At 47.2% G+C, this 20866-nt stretch overlaps 1 protein-coding gene across 4 annotated transcripts; it reads left to right on the top strand.

The window, feature by feature from the left end:
• The first annotated feature begins 813 nt into the window (after positions 1–813).
• On the top strand, positions 814–19702 carry LOC147992828 (F-box protein At5g49610-like). 4 transcript variants are annotated; one of them, XM_087541494.1, is made up of 5 exons: positions 814–951; positions 1098–1815; positions 6088–6090; positions 16728–16745; positions 19359–19702. In XM_087541494.1, exons 1-5 carry the CDS (start codon positions 814–816, stop codon positions 19700–19702), a joined length of 1221 nt encoding a protein of 406 aa, XP_087397620.1. The 4 variants fall into 4 exon arrangements, with proteins under 4 accessions (XP_087397620.1, XP_087397627.1, XP_087397623.1 ...); XM_087541501.1 differs by lacking the exons at positions 6088–6090; positions 16728–16745 and adding an exon at positions 5365–5396 and having other exon boundaries at positions 1113–1811; positions 19363–19702; XM_087541497.1 differs by lacking the exons at positions 6088–6090; positions 16728–16745 and adding an exon at positions 11276–11301 and having other exon boundaries at positions 1104–1811; positions 19363–19702.
• The last annotated feature ends 1164 nt before the right edge of the window (positions 19703–20866 follow it).

The raw sequence follows: 20866 nt of genomic DNA, 5'->3' as shown, positions 1-20866 counted from the left end.
TCTCCATTTAACAAAATATACATAGAGTCATCGCCTCCGTCTAAAAAAACATCTCAAAAGAAAATCTTCACCTTCATCTAAAAAAAGTAAAAAGGAAAAATATCACCGCAGCCAACCAGCGAGTGCCACTTTGCACAACCCTCCTTTTAAAAAATACCAGAGCTCCTCACCTCCATCTAAAAAGAAAAAATACATTTTAAAAAATAATCCACATCTTCATCTAAAAAAATTCAAAAGATTTCTCACCGTGCCCAACCAGTTTGCGCCACGTGGCATAGCTGGTTGGTCGCCCTTCACGCGTAGCTTAATGAGTTTAATTACTCCCTCCGTTTCTTTTTAGTCTGCATATAAGATTTGGTCAAAGTCAAGCGTTGTAAAGTTTGACCAACTTTTTAGTAAAAAAATATCGACATCACAATACTAAAGTTATATATTATGAAAATTAATTTCATCATGCATCTAATAATATTGATTTCATAGTATGAATATTGATATCTTCTTCTACAAAGCTAGGCAAGACTAACAGGTGCCAACAAGTTGTAATTCAAAACATATCTAGTACATGCACATTCTGCTGATGCAAATCTTTTTTTTATCATCGGCTCGTAAATTAACAAACCAACCAAGAAAATTGTTCGACTATTCATTGGAGAGGGCCAACAAATCATCAGAATCAATTGGGCCGCCTTTAGAACCACAGCTAATAAAGAAAAAAAAATCGGAGAGCCCATTATCAGCGGGGCCACTCCACTCCACTCGCAGTCACGCCCCATCACGATTTCACGAACCCTAGCGCCAGCTGGAGAGGAGGTCATGCCGCCAGGAGGAGAAGGAGGGGGCGAGCATGGCTGCACGGTGCAGGGCCACCCGCCGGCCACCGTCCGTCGCGACGAAGACGCTCTGCCCCATTCTACGCCGCCGCTCCCCGCCATTGTCCCGGTGGCTTCCGAGGTTTGCTCCATGCTTCTGCAATGTTCTTTCTCTTTTAGAACAAGATCCTCGACTGGCCCCGTCAATTGTCATCGATCCAAGAAAGGGGATCGGGAGCCTAAACGAGTCGTCGTCTCCATCATTTACAGGATGTGAAGAAGAAGTAGGTGCAGAAGCTGGAGCAAGAGCAGCAGACTGTGCCGAGCCTCCCCGAGGGCGCCCTCGTCGAGATCCTTTCGCGTGTGCCCTACAGGTCGCTCTGCCGCTTCAAGTGCGTGTCCAAGCCGTGGCTCGCCCTCTGCTCCGCCCCGGACATCCGCAAGAGGTCGCCACAGACCCTCTCCGACTTCTTCTACAAGAACGCCCGTGTCCTCAATTTCCGCAATTTGAATGGGAGTGGTCCGCCACTTGTCGACCCCTCTCACCCTTTCTTGCGCCAAAGGTACTGCCACATTTCTGTCCAACACGTCTGCGGCGGCCTTCTCCTCTGCAGCTGCTCGGATAATCTGCGAGACGAATCCTATTATGTTGTCTGCAATCCTTCTACCCAAGAGTGGACTGTGCTGCCTCCCGTCGGATTTCCAGGTCCCGATCCCATCCCTTTCCTAGGTTTCGACCCTGCTATTCCATCCCGCTTTGTGGTGTTTGCCCCCGAGAGCCAGATGGTTGGTATGAACGATTCCGGAAAAGTGTCAATCTACTCGACAGAAACTGGAGGGTGGACTCATGTGCAAAGTAAGTGGACAAAAGATCCTCTCGTGAATCATGGTATATACACACAGGTCTTCCTGAATGGCACTATCCATCTGCCTACCCTTGATAAGAGAATAGCCACAGTCGACGTGGAGGGGAAAGTTTGGAGGGAGATTCAAATGCCAAACATCTGTGATGTTGGGCACTCTCAAGGACGAATCTGTGATGTTGGGTAGTCTCAAGGACGCTTGTATTTTTTTTGACCCGGGCCATAACCCCTTTCCATTAATTGCATAACGGAAATACAAAGTTTAAAGTTCAATGAACACAGACCCAGCATAAACGACTACAGCATAAGGAAGCAAGAAAGGGGTAAGGCAAGATCGAAGCATCACTGGGAAACCCACTATGAGCACTCGTCATCGAGCAGCCCATCGCGGGGCGAAAACCCAGTGACACCTAGCATCACGCAAACCACTAGACCTAACCAGATCAAGGCAAACTCCAACAGGAATCATAACAGTATTACAACGCCCTGCTCGTAGGCAAAACACAGGAGAGCAAAAGACACTCGCGCAGGAGTGCGATCCACCAAACGGGTAAACACAGTCTCGAAGCTTTTTTGCCTTGGTGGAGTAGAATCAGTTCGTCGTCGATGGAGGTGCACAAATCCTCATCATCGTCGAGGCATTCGATCTCAGCATCTTGGCTCCGCGCTCCATGGACTCTCGATCCTCACCAGCCATCAAACCTGCCCAGTATGTCAAAAAGCCACAAGCAGCATAAACCACATTAAAAGGACTTTTAAGAGTTTTATGTTCAAAGGTAGCCTGATTGCGACTGATCCAAACTGCCAGCAAATAGCTGCCAAACCAAACGTATAAAACTTGGCCCCATCGGGAAGGAAAATGTAACACCATGAGAAAAACTGCCAAAGATTGTTCGGACACAACGATGTGCCAAACACACACCCAACCGTCCTCCAAACCACCCGAGCAACAGGACAAGTAAAGAAAAGATGCTGTGAGGTTTCCACCTCATTGCAGAACGAGCATTTGGGATTTCCTGCCCATTTTCTCTTTTTCATGACTTCTCGAGTCAAAACCGCATCTTGGAACAATTGCCAGAGAAAGATTTGAATCTTAAGAGGGATTTTTGCTTTCCATATCCATCTGAAATCACACCCCGCCAGGGTTCTTTCCAAATAGGTATAGACCGATTTGGTCGAGAATTTACCTTTCTTTTTTCCCAATCTCCAGCTAATATAGTCCGTCTCATCGGACAATTGCCAAGAGTTCACCACCTTAACTAGATCATTCCACTGATCCACAAGAGGTGGATGCAAGTTCCTTCTAAAAAGATCACCCCCCTCAAACTTTTTGAATTCAGCAAAAGTAATCTCCTGATAATTACAGATACTGAACAAGATCGGAAATTTAACACGCAAGGGAGCAGCACCCCTAATGGGGTCATTCCAGACTCTGGCTATATTCCCAGAGTTTAAAATCACCTCTCTACCTGCCAAATAAATTTCCTTTACTTTCATAATAGCTTTCCAAACGGGGGAATCCCCAAATTTACTCTTCACCGAGGGAACCGTGTCATTTCTGAAGTATTTAGCACGGATAATCTCCTGCCAAAGGCCTTATTGGGTTTCCAGCTTCCACCACCATTTGGTGAGGAGACTGATGTTTTGTCTGTGTAAGTCTTTAACCCCCAAACTGTTGGGGAACGTAGAAGAAATTCAAAATTTTCCTACGTGTCACCAAGATCTATCTATGGAGAAACCAGCAACGAGGGGAAGGAGAGTGCATCTACATACCCTTGTAGATCGCTAAGCGGAAGCGTTCAAGAGAACGGGGTTGATGGAGTCGTACTCGTCGTGATCGAAATCACCGGAGATCCTAGTGCCGAACGGACGGCACCTCCGCGTTCAACACACGTACAGCCCGATGACGTCTCCCATGCCTTGATCCAGCAAGGAGAGAGGGAGAGGTTGAGGAAGACTCCATCCAGCAGCAGCACAACGGCGTGGTGGTGGTGGAGGAGCGTGGTACTCCAGCAGGGCATCGCCAAGCACCGCGAGATATGAGGAAAAAGAGAGGTAGGGCTGCGCCAGGGAGAGGTCAGAAACTCATGTGTGTTGGGAAGCCCAAACCTCAAGTATATATAGGGGAAGGGGAGGGGCTGCGCCCCCACCTAGGGTTCCCTCCCTAGGGGTGGCGGCAGCCCCCAGATCCCATCTGGGTGGCGGCCACAAGGGGGAGAGGGGGAGGCGCACCTGGGGTGGGCCTTAGGGCCCATCTGCCCTAGGGTTTGCCCCCTTTCCCTCTTGGAGGCGCCTTGGGCCCGTGTGGGGGGGGGGGGGGGCGCACCAGCCCACCTGGGGTGTCAGGACCCCGATTCCAAGTCACATTGATCTAGCCGGTAACACCTCATATCACTTTGCGGCCTCACGCACGGTATTCCCATGGGTGTCGCCTTACCATGGCCGGGACCGTTTGCGCCTTTTGGCACACGTATATGATAGTGTCGCTAGCATCCATATGACAGGGAACCTGGGCCGACATGGCTAGTCGTGAACCCAAAGCGGCACCAACCTATGGGAACAGACATACATGAATCACATCGAGCATGTCGGTCAGCAGCGTGTGAATCCGGGCTGTAGCACTGGGCTAACAGGACTCCGGTAACCCGGGCTGTAGCAGGCTAGGCAGGACTCCGGATGTCACCGCGTGACATTTCCCCAAAGGGACAGACACAGGAACGAAGTGAAACACATGCCGGCTAGTCAAGTGTCCTGAGCAGTAGTGCTGGGCTAGCAGGACTCCGGCGAACCGGGCTGTAGCGGACTACTATGGCTCATGGAAGCACTAGACTACATTTCCCCATAAGAGAGGCTGCCAAGGATAAACAACTAGATTGTCGGATCCCACACATACCAAGCATTTCAATCATACACACAATATGCTCGATATGTGTAAATACAACATGGCATCACAACAAGACTCTACGACTCAAGTATTTACTCATCAGGCTCCGAGGAGCGAGATATTACAAACATGGGTCTCATGGCCCAACATTCAGAGCATACAAGTCAAAACACAAGCGGAAGCTTAACATGTCTTAGTACAGACATCTACAAATGAAAAAGGCTGAGAAGCCTGACTATCTACCAGATCCTGCCGAGGGCACAAGATCGAAGCTGAGGTATAAGGCTAACGTCGAAGTCCACACGGAACTACTAGCGAGACTGACGTCTGTCTGCAAAACATAAAATAGGCAAACGTGAGTACAAATCTACCCAGCAAGACTTACATCAGAACTATCTACATATGCATCGGTATCAATAAAGAGGGGTGGTGGAGTTTAACTGCAGCAAGCCAGCTTTGACTCAGTGGCTAACCTGAACTACGACTGCAAGCAACTCTTTTGAGGTGGCGCACACGAGTCCACATATTCACCATTCAATACACCACTATGGATCCGCTCCCTCTCCCTACGAGAAGGCCATCCATAGCACTCACACTTATCTTGCGAGTTTTACAGTATCCATTTTCACTTGTCTATGAACTGTTATAGGCAACCCAGAAGTCCATTACCGCGGACACGGCTATTCGAATAGATGATGTTAACCCTGCAGGGGTGTACTTCTTCACACACGCTCTCACCACTTACCGCCGTTTACACGACATGTACTCGGCAACCTTCAAGCGGAAGCCCAACGAGGGTGTCGGCCACGGCCTACCTAAACACTCAAGTCTCCAGTCCAGGTTTATCGCCTATCCAGGTTCCATCCACAGGGAGTCCGGCCGAGGTTTCCACATACGGCCCCGAACGATGTGTACAGGGTTCCGAGACACCAAACGGGCGCCCGGCATGCCCGGCCACGGTGTATCTACTGCATCATAGCCCACCCCTAGGGTCAGCGCTACGCACGGCCGCCAACACATAACCTGCAAACACCAGAAACTAGTTGCAACTCCTGGACAGAGTACTAGGGTGATTAAGAAGCCGAGAGGGTCGATCAAGGATCCCAATGAGTGGTAGTAGCTGTTCATGGATCACAGACACAGATCTCAGTTCCTGAGGACAGTTTCAATGAGACAACCCACCATGTACTCCTACATGGCCTCTCACCGCTACCTTTACCAAAACGTGTTCACACACTTAGCTCACACAGTAGGACATGTTTACACACCTCCGATTCATCCCCGATGAATCAGACCTGACCCAACTCTAAGCAGTAGCAGGCATGACAAACAAGCATGAATGAGTAGGCACATCAGGGCTCAAACAACTCCTACTCATGCTAGTGGGTTTCATCTATTTACTGTGGCAATGACAGGTCATGCAGAGGATAAGGGGTTCAACTACCGCAACAAGTAACAGATGATCGTTGTTGTCCTAATGCAGTAAAAGAGAGCAGGAGCGAGAGAGTGGGCTTGTATCAGAATGAACAAGGGGGTTGTGCTTGCCTGGCACTTCTGAACATAGTAATAGCTTTTCATCGGTGTCATCGAACACATCGTCGGAACGTCGTCTACTGAAGGGGGACAAACACCGGCAAAAGAGAAGAACACAATCAATGCATATGCGACAATATGATGCATGATCATGACATGGCAATATGCTGTGATTTGAGCTAATGCATCTAGTTATGATTTAAATGAAGTTGGTTTGAATACAAGATTCAAATTCCAACTCCATATATGTTTATTTAAGTGCCCTGTATTTGTTTTGTCCAAAACAGAGGACAAACATTGTTCAAACATGCATGAAAAGGGTACAGATGGATTCCTTGAATTTTTCTGATAATTTTACATATATAATTTATTTTATTTGGAGTTACGGTTGAATTTCTATGATTTTTAGAAGTTTAGGCAATTTTCTGGAATTTTCTGAATTATTTAGAATTAACTAATTCCAGAAAATGAATTATTGCGTCAACATTACGTCACCGTGACATCAGCAGGTCAAAGGCGTCAGCCCAGGTCAGACCTAACGACTGGGACCCACACGTCAGTGTCTCAGGCTGGTTTGGGTGGATGACAAGTGGGACCGGCCAACGTTGACTTGACCAAAGTCAAAGCTGACACGTGGGGTCCATAGGGTTAGCACTAATCTAAACAGGAAACTAAACCCGGGGTTAATTAGGTGTGGGGTCCATTCGTCAGTGAGCTAGGGGTTAGTTTAGTGGCGTCATTAGCCACTAATGATGGTGCCACGTCGGCACGGCCGGAGTTAAGTCACCGGCGACCAAAACCATGGCGGCAACTCGCCGGAGTTGCTCGGGTTTCGTGTACAGGCCGCGGTTTGAGCCGCGGTTGGGCTCTACGGGTAGCTGGCGTTGCAGCGCGTCGCCTGGTGGCAGTAGCCGGGCCTGGGGTGGCCGGAGTCGACGGCCACGAGCTCAAAGGCGGCGGCCGGAGTTCGGGGTTGGTGCGGGCTCGGTGTTAGGGTGCTCGGGAGGAGGAGCTGGTGGGAGCTGCGTGCTCCTGGGAAGGCACCGAACGCGTTGACGCGATCAGGCACGAGCTATGGTGGCTACAACGACGGCGGCACCATGGACGGCGGCGATGAGCTCTCGGCTCCAGCGGAATCGAGCTAGCGGAGAGAAACGGAGAGGGGGCGAGCATAGGGAAGGTGCAGGAGCTCACAAGGGGTCGGGAGAGAAACTCAGCGGGCTCGGGGAAGCTTCTGCGACGGCGAATTGACGGCGGCGATCTCGGTCGGCCGTGGTTGGAGATGACGTTGAGGCCGTCGCTTCGGGGCTCTCCTGGTGGCGTGAGTCGGTGAGGAGGTTGGCGACGAGGTGCAGGAGCTCGGGAACAGCTCGGGGCATCGTCGGGACGGCGGTGGTCGCGGCAAATTGCGTCGGCGACGACGAGCTCCACTCGGGTGTGCTCGGGAGAGGGAGCAGAGAGCGAGGGAGAGAGCGAGAGCGTCAAGGGGGTCCAGGGGGGTAGCGTGGCGTCGCAGAGGGAGTCCAGGGCGACGAGGGGGCAGCCAGGCAGGCAGCTGCCGGCATGGCACGCCGCGGCGCCGTGGCTGTCTTCTCCTCTGCCTTCTGGCAGGAGGAAGAAGACGCCCCTGCCCTCGGTGGGCTGGCCAGTTGGCTGGGCCGCCAGCTGGGCCGACTAGGTGGGTTGCACAGTGAGGCCAGGTGAGGTTCTCTCTCTCCATTTCTATTTTATTTCTCTTTTCTATTTTGTTATTTTGTTCTGGGCTTTATTAAAAATACTTAGGCACACTCAAAAATCTCCAAACTGCTCATGGCCACTGTTTGGAATATATCCAACATGGAACATTTCAATTTAGGATTATTTGAACATTTTAATTATTTTATAGTATTTAAATGCCCAAATTCAAATACTATATGATTTAGTTCAAAAATCCAGAATGGCCTAGAAATATGTGCATGACTTTTGGCAGAGGTTTTCACCTTTAACAAAAATCATGAACTTTTCTAAAGGGCAATTGGGATCATTGAAAATATTTTTTTATTGAACCTAGTTGAATTCATTTGGTGCTAGGGTTTAGGCAATCCCCATTTCAGGTTTAACTGAAATTTAAACATGATGCAACACCAGATGCTAGCACTAGGCATTAATAGAACTAGGGATGTGACAACTCATCCCCACTAAACAAGAATCTCGGCCCGAGATTCAAGACGTGAGGTAAGATGAAGGGGAAAACACAAGCTAACATAATCTTGACGATCCAGGTTGCATCTCATAAGGTTGTTGATTCGATCACCATCATTGTCTCGATGTCTTGCTCTGAGAACTCCAACCAACATGACAACGAGAGGAAAGGGAAAACTCTAGAAGGATCGATCTTCTCGAAGATCGAACAACTCAGGATCAACTCATGGAGTGAGACATAGGAACATCTATGGAGATGAGAGGCAAAACTTCAGGAGCGATAGAAGAAACAATTTGACGAGGGTTTCAAAGTAGCGAGGGAAATTGCCATGATACCATAACGAGACATCTTAAGGAAAGTGACTCACAGAAATATTCCCTTAAGTGGCAAAAATAATTACTTTTGATTCAGAGATCATTGAAACTCTTCATACCAGCTTAAGGTAATTTACAATTGATCGTTTGAGGTAGCTTGAAGAGATGGCATACTTGGACTAGGATGGATGATGTGGACTACCTTGTTGAAGACAATGCAATGGATGATTTTTGCTTATCATCGGAGATGGATGGAACCCGTGGTAGGACCACTTTGAAGTTGATCCTGATCAGTAATTACTGAGAAGGGTAGTCCGTAGTAGGATGACACAATGGCGGTGCAAGCTGGGAACAAAATGCAAATGCTAGGAATGATTCTAGTAACTGGGAGAGCTCAACAGTCTAGAGTGAGTCCACTGTTTGAAATTTGAAAAGGTTATAACATAACCGAGGAAACATGAAGCAAATCCCAGTTAACGCCAACGATAAAACCTAGTGCTTGCGCGTGCTCTCAAGAACTTGAGCATCTCCATATTCATCAAGGTTTTACCAATATCCATGTCAAGGATCCTGGCAACACAACATACCACCATGATGAATGTTGATGGATAATGCAGATGCAAAGGAAGATAACACTTTCTCAGATTTCACCTTAGCGAGGCCAAGGAAACAAAATCTGGATGATCGACCGATAGACATTTAGCACTCCGCTTCAAATGTTCTCCTTGATGTGCTAGGATAACCCATTTATTGATACGGTTTGGTATCTAGGACATCAAGTAAAGGTCGGACTTCGGGAGCACAAGAATCCGTAAGGATTACTACGGAGGTAAATCCTACGAAATCCTCATGGGGAGGTGGCCAACTTTCTTCAATCGAGATACTACAATAATAGGCCTTCCGGCTGGATGTGTTGCCCATGCCATCCACTTTACCGGTTATCGAGGGACCAATATTATAGTTCTTGGGAAATGCTCCAACCATCATATCTGCCTGAGATTCAGATCTGGTTGGTGACAGGATATTCCAGACTCATCGAGTGTAGAAAGGAAAATGAAGGTTTGCAACACAAATCGACGAGACGACGTTGCGAGATTCTCGGGGAATGAACTACGATAGTAAGCTCCAAAACATGAGCTGGTTCTGCTACAAACCTGTGAACCCGTTGTCCAAGACAAGCATGACCACGTAGTAGTCTTATAGTAAAACACTACCGAGTTCGGTGGGGAACCATCATCAAGGATATCGAAGTCCTTACATAAGTCTTGCTCTTAGGAAGGAACTTCTTCTCCTTGAAAAAATCAATTAGTGGCTTGGTGTGCTAGGAATACATATGGAGTGGAGGTAATCAATCTACCAAACCATAGAATACTTCGCACGTATGCATGACTGATTTGGGATGATTCTAGAGGAAACAAAAACAAGCTTTCTTGAATTCACGGCGACAACTTACATCTAATGGACGTGAATCAAAGGAAGTCACTCCTTTCATCCAAGCATAGGCTTCATGAACGGATCACGAAGATAATGCTTACAAAATTTCCAACACTGCTGGATGTTCAACACGAATCATGGAGGAGACAAAATGTTGCTGATGGGCTCAATAACAACTCATCGGAATTTCCATATCACTGGACTTCCACCATCATGTGAACACGGTGATAGCATTGGTCAGACCAAAAGATGTAATGGTGTATTCTCGAGGGATCAACCACGAGTAAGACAACACTACGAACATCGTTGGTTCTGATTTGACTCGACAATAGCCCATACTCAAGTCAAAGTTTTGACAAGACAACAGATCCAACAACTGACCACGAGGACCAATTGGTGAAGATATCATCTTTCTTCAACACACCCACAACACAAAGATATCCCTTCAGAAAGAACCAAATTCGGCAAAGCCTTTTATCTTCCAACTCTCCAAGTTGTTGTTTAGCTTAACCATCTAGCTCGAGGGTATCCAACACAGATTCTTGGAGAATGGATGGTTTAGAGAAAAACCAGCATGATCACGAACTCAACATAGCGATCAGGGAACAACCTAGTAATACTTCCGAGAAAATATTCGGAAAATCACGAACCACTGATATGTTATTAAGCTCGAGAACAATCTTGCTTTTCAGGGCAAGACGATATGATCAAGGAGCGAGGGATTGTCACAATCCTAACTCATTGGTCGATGAGTGCACCCGGAGATATGGACTAGGTAGCACGGTCAATCTTAGAATGGTAGCTCAAAAACCAACACGCTAGGAATAAGAATATTGTCCATTACTACAAAGCAACGAGTTGCTTGGAGTATTGATTTCACACATCACAATTCACTTATCGGCATCCCGGTTACAACAACACGGAACCGAGGAATGAATAATGATGGCAAGAAGTATCACTGTATCAAGAGTTCATAGGAGGTTGTGCAATTCCTATGATATTCCTGACATAAAGTGGGCAATACTTAAGGGTTGAACAGAATCAAAAGCTGGATTGTCACTTTGATCTGCGGAATACAACTGCTTTGACCCAATCCTGGATATGGATGAGGTACTGGAGTTTGTTTCTCCTAGTCATTCCGGAATGGAATGACTTGACGGATCACATGAATAATAGGCATCGATAACACCAATGCACAACTACTCTTGACCAACAATTGATGGACGAGGTTCAGAATACAACTAAAGAGGAACAACTCAAAGGAACATATAATTTTTCTGAGGTATGGATGCATGGATTAGCATGTTATTTCTTCCGGATAACCCATGCAGAAAGGTAGGACTGGCAGATTCACAATGCATAATGGAGAACACATCAAGAGCACTCTGGTTGTGATCTTTTGATCCAACAAACTTCTGCCATAAGTGGTTCATAGTATTTGGAAGGAGGAAATACCACGGACCTCGAGGACTATCGCAAAGGTTACTAATATCCTAAAGGAACTAGCAACACTATCAACATGAGATAAGTAGGAGGAATCTCAGGTTCAAGAACCCATGAATAGAATACCTACCACTACATGGCATCACGGGATGCTTTCGAGAATGGTGGCCAGAATTATGACACCGGGAACACAAAACATGGCTAGATTACTAGGTGACTCCCTACAACACCTAGGGTCATAATAATAGCTCCAACATATATGTCGAGGTAACAGAGTACCTCAACTCACCGATTAGTGTGGATAAACTGGCCCAAAGGAACGTCGGTAACGGAAGAAGGAATTTGCAAATGCATCAGACTAGTTAGAAACCTGGGATGACTCGGACAGCATAACGGCTGTAAATGCTCAAAATGATTTGAAACATCCTGCAAAATGGTGGCATAACCACTCAACAACACAATATCAAGGTTCTGAGATCAACTGTCAACATACGGAAGTAGTAGGAACGGAACTGAAGCTTGAAACTATCAATTCTATAAGTCTATGGATTAGTAGCACGTCATCCTGATAGATAGATGAGAAGGCCTAATTCTTAATCCCCGTAGAAAAGAAGAGGTTGACTCAGATCAGAAGGGCATAGGGTAAAGGAGTAAAAAGAACCTTACGTTCCCTTCCACAATCAATTCCCTTACATAACTAAAGCATTTCTAGACTCGACTTCGACCAGTTTGGCTTGGTAATCCTACAGGCAGTCAGACTCTGATACCAACGCTGTCAGGACCCCGATTCCAAGTCACATTGATCTAGCCGGTAACACCTCATATCACTTTACGGCCTCACACACGGTATTCCCACGGGTGTCACCTTACCATGGCCGGGACCGTTTGCGCCTTTTGGCTCACGTATATGATAGTGTCGCTAGCATCCATATGACAGGGAACCTGGGCCGACATGGCTAGTCGTGAACCCAAAGCGGCACCAACCTATGGGAACAGACATACATGAATCACATCGAGCAGGTCGGTCAGCAGCGTGTGAATCCGGGCTGTAGCACTGGGCTAACAGGACTCCGGTAACCCGGGCTGTAGCAGGCTAGGCAGGACTCCGGATGTCACCGCGTGACATTTCCCCAAAGGGACAGACACAGGAACGAAGTGAAACACATGCCGGCCAGTCAAGTGTCCTGAGCAGTAGTGCTGGGCTAGCAGGACTCCAGCGAACCGGGCTGTAGCGGACTACTATGGCTCATGGAAGCACTAGACTACATTTCCCCATAAGAGAGGCTGCCAAGGATAAACAACTAGATTGTCGGATCCCACACATACCAAGCATTTCAATCATACACACAATATGATCGATATATGTAAATACAACATGGCATCACAACAAGACTCTACGACTCAAGTATTTACTCATCAGGCTCCGAGGAGCAAGATATTACAAACATGGGTCTCATGGCCCAACATTCAGAGCATACAAGTCAAAACACAAGCGGAAGCTTAACATGTCTGAGTACAGACATCTACAAATGAAAAAGGCTGAGAAGCTTGACTATCTACCAGATCCTGTCGAGGGCACAAGATCGTAGCTGAGGTATCAAGCTAATGTCGAAGTCCACACGGAACAACTAGCGAGACTGACGTCTCTCTGCAAAACATAAAATAGGCAAACGTGAGTACAAATGTACCCAGCAAGACTTACATCAGAACTATCTACATATGCATCGGTATCAATAAAGGGGGTGGTGGAGTTTAACTGCAGCAAGCCAGCTTTGACTCAGTGGCTAACCTGAACTATGACTGCAAGCAACTCTTTTGAGGTGGCGCACACGAGTCCACATATTCACCATTCAATACACCACTATGGATCCGCTCCCGTCTCCCTACGAGAAGGCCATCCATAGCACTCACACTTATCTTGCGAGTTTTGCAGTATCTATTTTCACTTGTCTATGAACTGTTATAGGCAACCCTGAAGTCCATTACCGCGGACACGACTATTCGAATAGATGATGTTAACCCTGCAGGGGTGTACTTCTTCACACACGCTCTCACCACTTACCGCCATTTACATGACATGTACTCGGCAACCTTCAAGCGGAAGCCCAACGAGGGTGTCGGCCACGGCCTACCTAAACACTCAAGTCTCTAGTCCAGGTTTATCGCCTATCCAGGTTCCATCCGCAGGGAGTCCGGCCGAGGTTTCCACATACGGCCCTGAACGATGTGTACAGGGTTCCGAGACACCAAACGGGCGCCCGGCATGCCCGGCCACGGTGTATCTACCGCATCATAGCCCACCCCTAGGGTCAGCGCTACGCACGGCCGCCAACACATAACCTACAAACACCAGAAACTAGTTGCAACTCCTGGACAGAGTACTAGGGTGATTAAGAAGCCGAGAGGGTCAATTAAGGATCCCAATGAGTGGTAGTAGCTGTTCATGGATCACAGACACAGAACTCAGTTCCTGAGGATGGTTTCAATGAGACAACCCACCATGTACTCCTACATGGCCTCTCACCGCTACCTTTACCAAAACGTGTTCACACACTTAGCTCACACACAGTAGGACATGTTTACACACCTCTGATTCATCCCCGATGAATCAGACCTGACCCAACTCTAAGCAGTAGCAGGCATGACAAACAAGCATGAATGAGTAGGCACATCAGGGCTCAAACAACTCCTACTCATGCTAGTGGGTTTCATCTATTTACTGTGGCAATGACAGGTCATGCAGAGGATAAGGGGTTCAACTACCGCAACAAGTAACAGATGATCGTTGTTGTCCTAATGCAGTAAAAGAGAGCAGGAGCGAGAGAGTGGGCTTGTATCAGAATGAACAAGGGGGTTGTGCTTGCCTGGCACTTCTGAACATAGTAATAGCTTTTCATCGGTGTCATCGAACACATCGTCGGAACGTCGTCTACTGAAGGGGGACAAACACCGGCAAAAGAGAAGAACACAATCAATGCATATGCGACAATATGATGCATGATCATGACATGGCAATATGCTGTGATTTGAGCTAATGCATCTAGTTATGATTTAAATGAAGTTGGTTTGAATACAAGATTCAAATTCCAACTCCATATATGTTTATTTAAGTGCCCTGTATTTGTTTTGTCCAAAACAGAGGACAAACATTGTTCAAACATGCATGAAAAGGGTACAGATGGATTCCTTGAATTTTTCTGATAATTTTACATATATAATTTATTTTATTTGGAGTTACGGTTGAATTTCTATGATTTTTAGAAGTTTAGGCAATTTTCTGGAATTTTCTGAATTATTTAGAATTAACTAATTCCAGAAAATGAATTATTGCGTCAACATTACATCACCGTGACATCAGCAGGTCAAAGGCGTCAGCCCAGGTCAAACCTGACGACTGGGACCCACACGTCAGTGTCTCAGGCTGGTTTGGGTGGATGACAAGTGGGACCGGCCAACGTTGACTTGACCAAAGTCAAAGCTGACATGTGGGGTCCATAGGGTTAGCACTAATCTAAACAGGAAACTAAACCCGGGGTTAATTAGGTGTGGGGTCCATTCGTCAGTGAGCTAGGGGTTAGTTTAGTGGCGTCATTAGCCACTAATGATGGTGCCACGTCGGCACGGCCGGAGTTAAGTCGCCGGCGACCAAAACCGTGGCGGCAACTCGCCGGAGTTGCTCGGGTTTCGTGTACAGGCCGCGGTTGGGCTCTACGGGTAGCTGGCGTTGCAGCGCGTCGCCTGGTGGCAGTAGCCGGGCCTGGGGTGGCCGGAGTCGACGGCCACGAGCTCAAAGGCAGCGGCCGGAGTTCGGGGTTGGTGCGGGCTCGATGTTAGGGTGCTCGGGAGGAGGAGCTGGTGGGAGCTGCGTGCTCCTGGGAAGGCACCGAACGCGTTGACGCGATCAGGCACGAGCTATGGTGGCTAAAACGACGGCGGCACCATGGACGGCGGCGATGAGCTCTCGGCTCCAGCGGAATCGAGCTAGCGGAGAGAAACGGAGAGGGGGCGAGCATAGGGAAGGTGCAGGAGCTCACAAGGGGTCGGGAGAGAAACTCAGCGGGCTCGGGGAAGCTTCTGCGACGGCGAATTGACGGCGGCGATCTCGGTCGGCCGTGGTTGGAGATGACGTTGAGGCCGTCGCTTCGGGGCTCTCCTGGTGGCGTGAGTCGGTGAGGAGGTTGGCGACGAGGTGCAGGAGCTCGGGAACAGCTCGGGGCATCGTCGGGACGGCGGTGGTCGCGGCAAATTGCGTCAGCGACGACGAGCTCCACTCGGGTGTGCTCGGGAGAGGGAGCAGAGAGCGAGGGAGAGAGCGAGAGCGTCAAGGGGGTCCAAGGGGGTAGCGTGGCGTCGCAGAGGGAGTCCAGGGCGACGAGGGGGCAGCCAGGCAGGCAGCTGCCGGCGTGGCACGCCGCGGCGCCGTGGCTGTCTTCTCCTCTGCCTTCTGGCAGGAGGAAGAAGACGCCCCTGCCCTCGGTGGGCTGGCCAGTTGGCTGGGCCGCCAGCTGGGCCGACTAGGTGGGTTGCACAGTGAGGCCAGGTGAGGTTCTCTCTCTCCATTTCTATTTTATTTCTCTTTTCTATTTTGTTATTTTGTTCTGGGCTTTATTAAAAATACTTAGGCACACTCAAAAATCTCCAAACTGCTCATGGCCACTGTTTGGAATATATCCAACATGGAACATTTCAGTTTAGGATTATTTGAACATTTTAATTATTTTATAGTATTTAAATGCCCAAATTCAAATACTATATGATTTAGTTCAAAAATCCAGAATGGCCTAGAAATATGTGCATGACTTTTGGCAGAGATTTTCACCTTTAACAAAAATCATGAACTTTTCTAAAGGGCAATTGGGATCATTGAAAATATTTTTTTATTGAACCTAGTTGAATTCATTTGGTGCTAGGGTTTAGGCAATCCCCATTTCAGGTTTAACTGAAATTTAAACATGATGCAACACCAGATGCTAGCACTAGGCATTAATAGAACTAGGGATGTGACATGGGGCTGGTCCCCTCCCACACTTGGCCCATGTAGCCCTCTGGGGCTTGTGGCCCCACTTGGTGGACCCCCGGGACCCTCCCGGTGGTCCCGGTACGCTACCGGAAAACCCCAAAACTTTTCCGGCGACCAAAATAGGACTTCCCATATATAAATCTTTACCTCCGGACCATTCCGGAACTCCTCGTGACGTCCGGGATCTCATCCGGGACTCCGAACAACATTCGGTAACCACGTATATCTATTCCTTATAACCCTAGCGTCATCGAACCTTAAGTGTGTAGACCCTACGGGTTCGAGAGACATGTAGACATGACCGAGATTGCTCTCCGGTCAATAACCAACAGCGGGATCTGGATACCCATGTTGGCTCCCACATGTTTCACGATGATCTCATCGGATGAACCACGATGTCAAGGACTTAATCAATCCCGTATACAATTCCCTTTGTCTAGCGGTACGATACTTGCCCGAGATTCGATCGTTGGTATCCCGATACCTTGTTCAATCTCGTTACCGGCAAGTCTCTTTACTCGTTCCGTAACACATCATCCCGTGATCAACTCCTTGGTCACATTGTGCACATTATGATGATGTCCTACCGAGTGGGCCCAGAGATACCTCTCCGTTTACACGGAGTGACAAATCCCAGTCTCGATTCGTGCCAACCCAACAGACACTTTCGGAGATACCTGTAGTGTACCTTTATAGCCACCCAGTTACATTGTGACGTTTGGCACACCCAAAGTATTCCTATGGTATCCAGGAGTTGCACAATCTCATGGTCTAAGGAAATGATACTTGACATTAGAAAAGCTTTAGCATACGAACTACACGATCTTTGTGCTAGGCTTAGGATTGGGTCTTGTCCATCACATCATTCTTCTAATGATGTGATCCCGTTATCAATGACATCCAATGTCCATGGTCAGGAAACCGTAACCATCTATTGATCAACGAGCTAGTCAACTAGAGGCTTACTAGGGACATGGTGTTGTCTATGTATCCACACATGTATCTGAGTTTCCTATCAATACAATTCTAGCATGGATAATAAACGATTATCATGAACAAGGAAATATAATAATAACTAATTTAATATTGCCTCTAGGGCATATTTCCAACACAAACCCCCTTTATTCTTGGATCTGCAGATCCTAGACCATCTAACCAAGTGATCAGGGCCGGCCCTGGGGCATGGGCAGGGGGGCGACGGCCCAGGGCCCAGCCCAGGGAGGGGCCCATGATGTAGTGCACATATATAATATAGCCAAGCAAAAATAGGTGAGAAAAAAAAATTTATGAGAGAAGAAAAACGAGATGAGGTAGGCCCATCAGATAGCAGGTAGCGATTAGCGAAGCGTCACGCACGCCGCACGGCAGGGCCGCTCGTTTCGATTGTGAAACAAATCAATCGAAGATCTCGTGGACGCCTCGCTCTTCTGTTCGTCCACTCGTCGCTGTGGTCGCCTCGGTCACTGCTGAGCACGTCATCCGCCGTGCGGCAATCCAGCAGCCGCAGCCCGCAGCAGTACGTATACGTATGTATGTGAGCAGTGAGCGCAGCCCACAGCAGTACGTATATGTATCCATGCATAACTCTCTTTACCATGTTCCTGATCCATCCCTGCAAACCCCAATTTCAGTAATTTCTTTTATTTTTTAGAACGTATTCAACTATTCATCCATGATCCATCCTCTAATTTCAGTGTACACGAAGTTCCAAATTTTAATGTATAATTTTCGAATTCAATCTTTCATAGTATGTATTCAACCATCCTTTTTTTTGTCATTCTATGCACATTTCTAATTCCTTGAATAATTTTTTCTTCATAATATTAGGACATTATCCCGCCATGTTGCCTAAGAAGCATTTGTCAGTTGCTCAAACAAGGAGAAAAAAGATAGAAAGGGATCTGAAGATTCAACAACTGAAGGGTACTTAAGTATTATTGTTGTCGATGGAGTCAGTTGAATTTGGTTCTTAAACTTCTTATTTGAGGTAATCATATCATGTTACTTTCAATTTTCTATCTTTTTAGTATTTCTGTCGTAATATGGCATTGTCCAACAATTATTATGTTTAAGTTTATGTACCATGCACGCGCATATATATATATATATATATATATATATATATATATATATATATATATATATATATATATATATATATATATATATATATGATCTTAGGACATAGGGGCACATTGCATCGAATTCGCCTAGGGCCTCCCGAAAGACAGGGCCGGCCCTGCAAGTGATATCTTCTCCGACCGTCAGTCTCTTGCCAAAAGAACTTTTTCCTATGTTTATCTAGCTTCTCAATATTCTTCTTAGAAAGCATAAACATAGACATGTAAAAGAAAACAATGCTCGTAAGGGATGAGTTGAGAAGAGTCAATCTTCCTCCTAAGGAGGCCGCATTACCAATCCAGGATTCACAGCACTTGAGGAATTTGTCATCAACAAAATCCCAGTCAATCGCACGGAGGGTAGAATAGCTCACAGGCACCCCTAAATACTTCATAGGGAAGTGGCCAATTTGACAATTGAACAGTTTTGAATGAAACGCAAGAACCTCATCATCCCCTCCAACACACAAAATTTCACTTTTCAGAAAATTAATCTTAAGCCCTGACGTAAGCTCAAACAAATAAAGTAAGAGTTTCAGATTAACCGCAGCATCTTTATCATGCTCAAAACACACAACCGTATCGTCTGCATATTGGAGGATAGCTACCCCCCCATCAATCAGGTCCGGAGCCAGACCTGTTATCAATTTTTCTCTTTGAGCTTTCAGGATCATTTTGGATAAGGCTTCCACAGCCATATTGAATAAGAAAGGTGAATGCGGGTCCCCTTGTCGCACTCCCTTGCAGCTTTGGAAGTAAGGGCCTTTTTACAAGGACGCTTGTATGCCTGGTGGATAGATAATTCTCGTGATTGCCAACTCAATATTTGGGTCCTCGAAGATTATGATACTGGAAAGTGGACCCTAAAGCATACTGTTAACGTTTTGGAGCTGTTTGGAAGGAATTGCCGTAAAGATGGAGATTCTTATGTGATGTTTGCAATTCATCCGGATTGCAACATGATTTTTCTTACTGACAAGAAAAACTTGACATTGTCGTATGACATGGATAATCAGAAAGTGCATGTTATCTGCACTGAAGGCATGAATGGTCTGCCTTATATTCCCTGTTTTGCGGAATTGCCCTCAGCTGGTCACTGAGATTCAGTGCTACATCATGTGCCTATAATGGGACAGCACCTTTTGCGAAACTTAGTTTGTTGCTATGTACCTACTCTCCTGATTTTGTGGCATTGCGTGGAGAAGTCCCAACTCCTATGTGAACAGTCTTGTGTTCAGGTGCATGCCGTCGTTGCTTTGAACGATGTTTATTAGCCAAGACTTTGTAAGGCTAATGGTACTGCTTAGTTGTAAGAATCCACCTAGCTATTTAATCTATTTGCTGTCATGTAGCACTAATTATTATGGCCACTCGCTAGCCCCTGATGTGGGTAATATAAGATATTGAGACTACATTATCTGTGTTATTGTCACCTCTTTATTTCCGTTTGTTTTATGCAAGTAAATATCTCCAGTCTACAGTTTGCTATCCATCGATGCTCCTTTTTAATGCATTTTAAAGATTTGATGTGATTATCTGTGGATCATCTCTTCTCAACGTATAGCAACTTGTTATCCATCGATGCTACCTCTGCTTTTATGCATTTGTAAGATTTGGTATGTTTGTTTGTGGATCGTCTCTTTTATATCGCAGCATATAGGGGTAGAGGCATGGTAAAGAAATATTAGTTTCTTGTATGTTACCCGCATGGACTTCCATTGATGGTGTCGAGAAATGTGCAGCTAAACAAACCTGGAAGACAGTCAATTCATTTTCTTTTTCGCTCGGGGAAAGAGGATCTTTTGAGGGGCAGCAAACAACGTGATTCACTCATTGATACTTATATGTCTGTAGTAAGACCGGGGTGATAAGGGCATCTCCAGCCGCGCCCCCAGAAATGTCTTTCCAGGCGTTTTTTTTTGCACCGGCGCTGAAAAAACGGCCCAGTCGCGTCTCAGGAGCCCGATTTTCGCCGGCCTGGGCCGAAAACAATGCCGGCGGATTCAGGCCGAACCCGGCGCGCTGGGGGCGCCCGGGGGCGCCGGGGCGAACTGTTTTGGCACGAAAAAGCCGCGGGCCAGCCGCGTCAGGGACACGGCGGCTCGTCTTCCCCCCAACTGCCTCGGTTCCCGCATGGAATCAATGGCAAGGCTGCCGCCGGTCAGCCTTGCCATTGATTCCACACGGCCGGCGCGTCTCGGGACGGCGCGCCGACGCCTCCCCTCCCTCGCACGCGTACACACGGGCGCGGGGCGGCTATAAAA

This window comes from Triticum urartu, chromosome 1A (assembly GCF_056163025.1).
Source record: "Triticum urartu cultivar PI428250 chromosome 1A, HENAU_Tu73, whole genome shotgun sequence".
In the NCBI taxonomy this organism is placed as follows: Eukaryota; Viridiplantae; Streptophyta; class Magnoliopsida; order Poales; family Poaceae; genus Triticum; species Triticum urartu.
This window is presented reverse-complemented; position numbering and strand designations above follow the sequence as displayed.

What these genes read in the sequence shown, in the direction of transcription:
- LOC147992828 (XM_087541488.1), top strand. Translation starts at nt 814, where the DNA reads ATGCCGCCAGGAGGAGAAGGAGGGGGCGAGCATGGCTGCACGGTGCAG. An exon ending in GATTCAAATGCCAAACATCT is followed by an intron (nt 1,816 to 10,307) that starts GTGATGTTGGGC and finishes ACCACGAGTAAG; the next exon opens with ACAACACTACGAACATCGTT. An exon ending in CAACACTACGAACATCGTTG is followed by an intron (nt 10,329 to 19,358) that starts GTTCTGATTTGA and finishes CAGCTTTGGAAG; the next exon opens with TAAGGGCCTTTTTACAAGGA.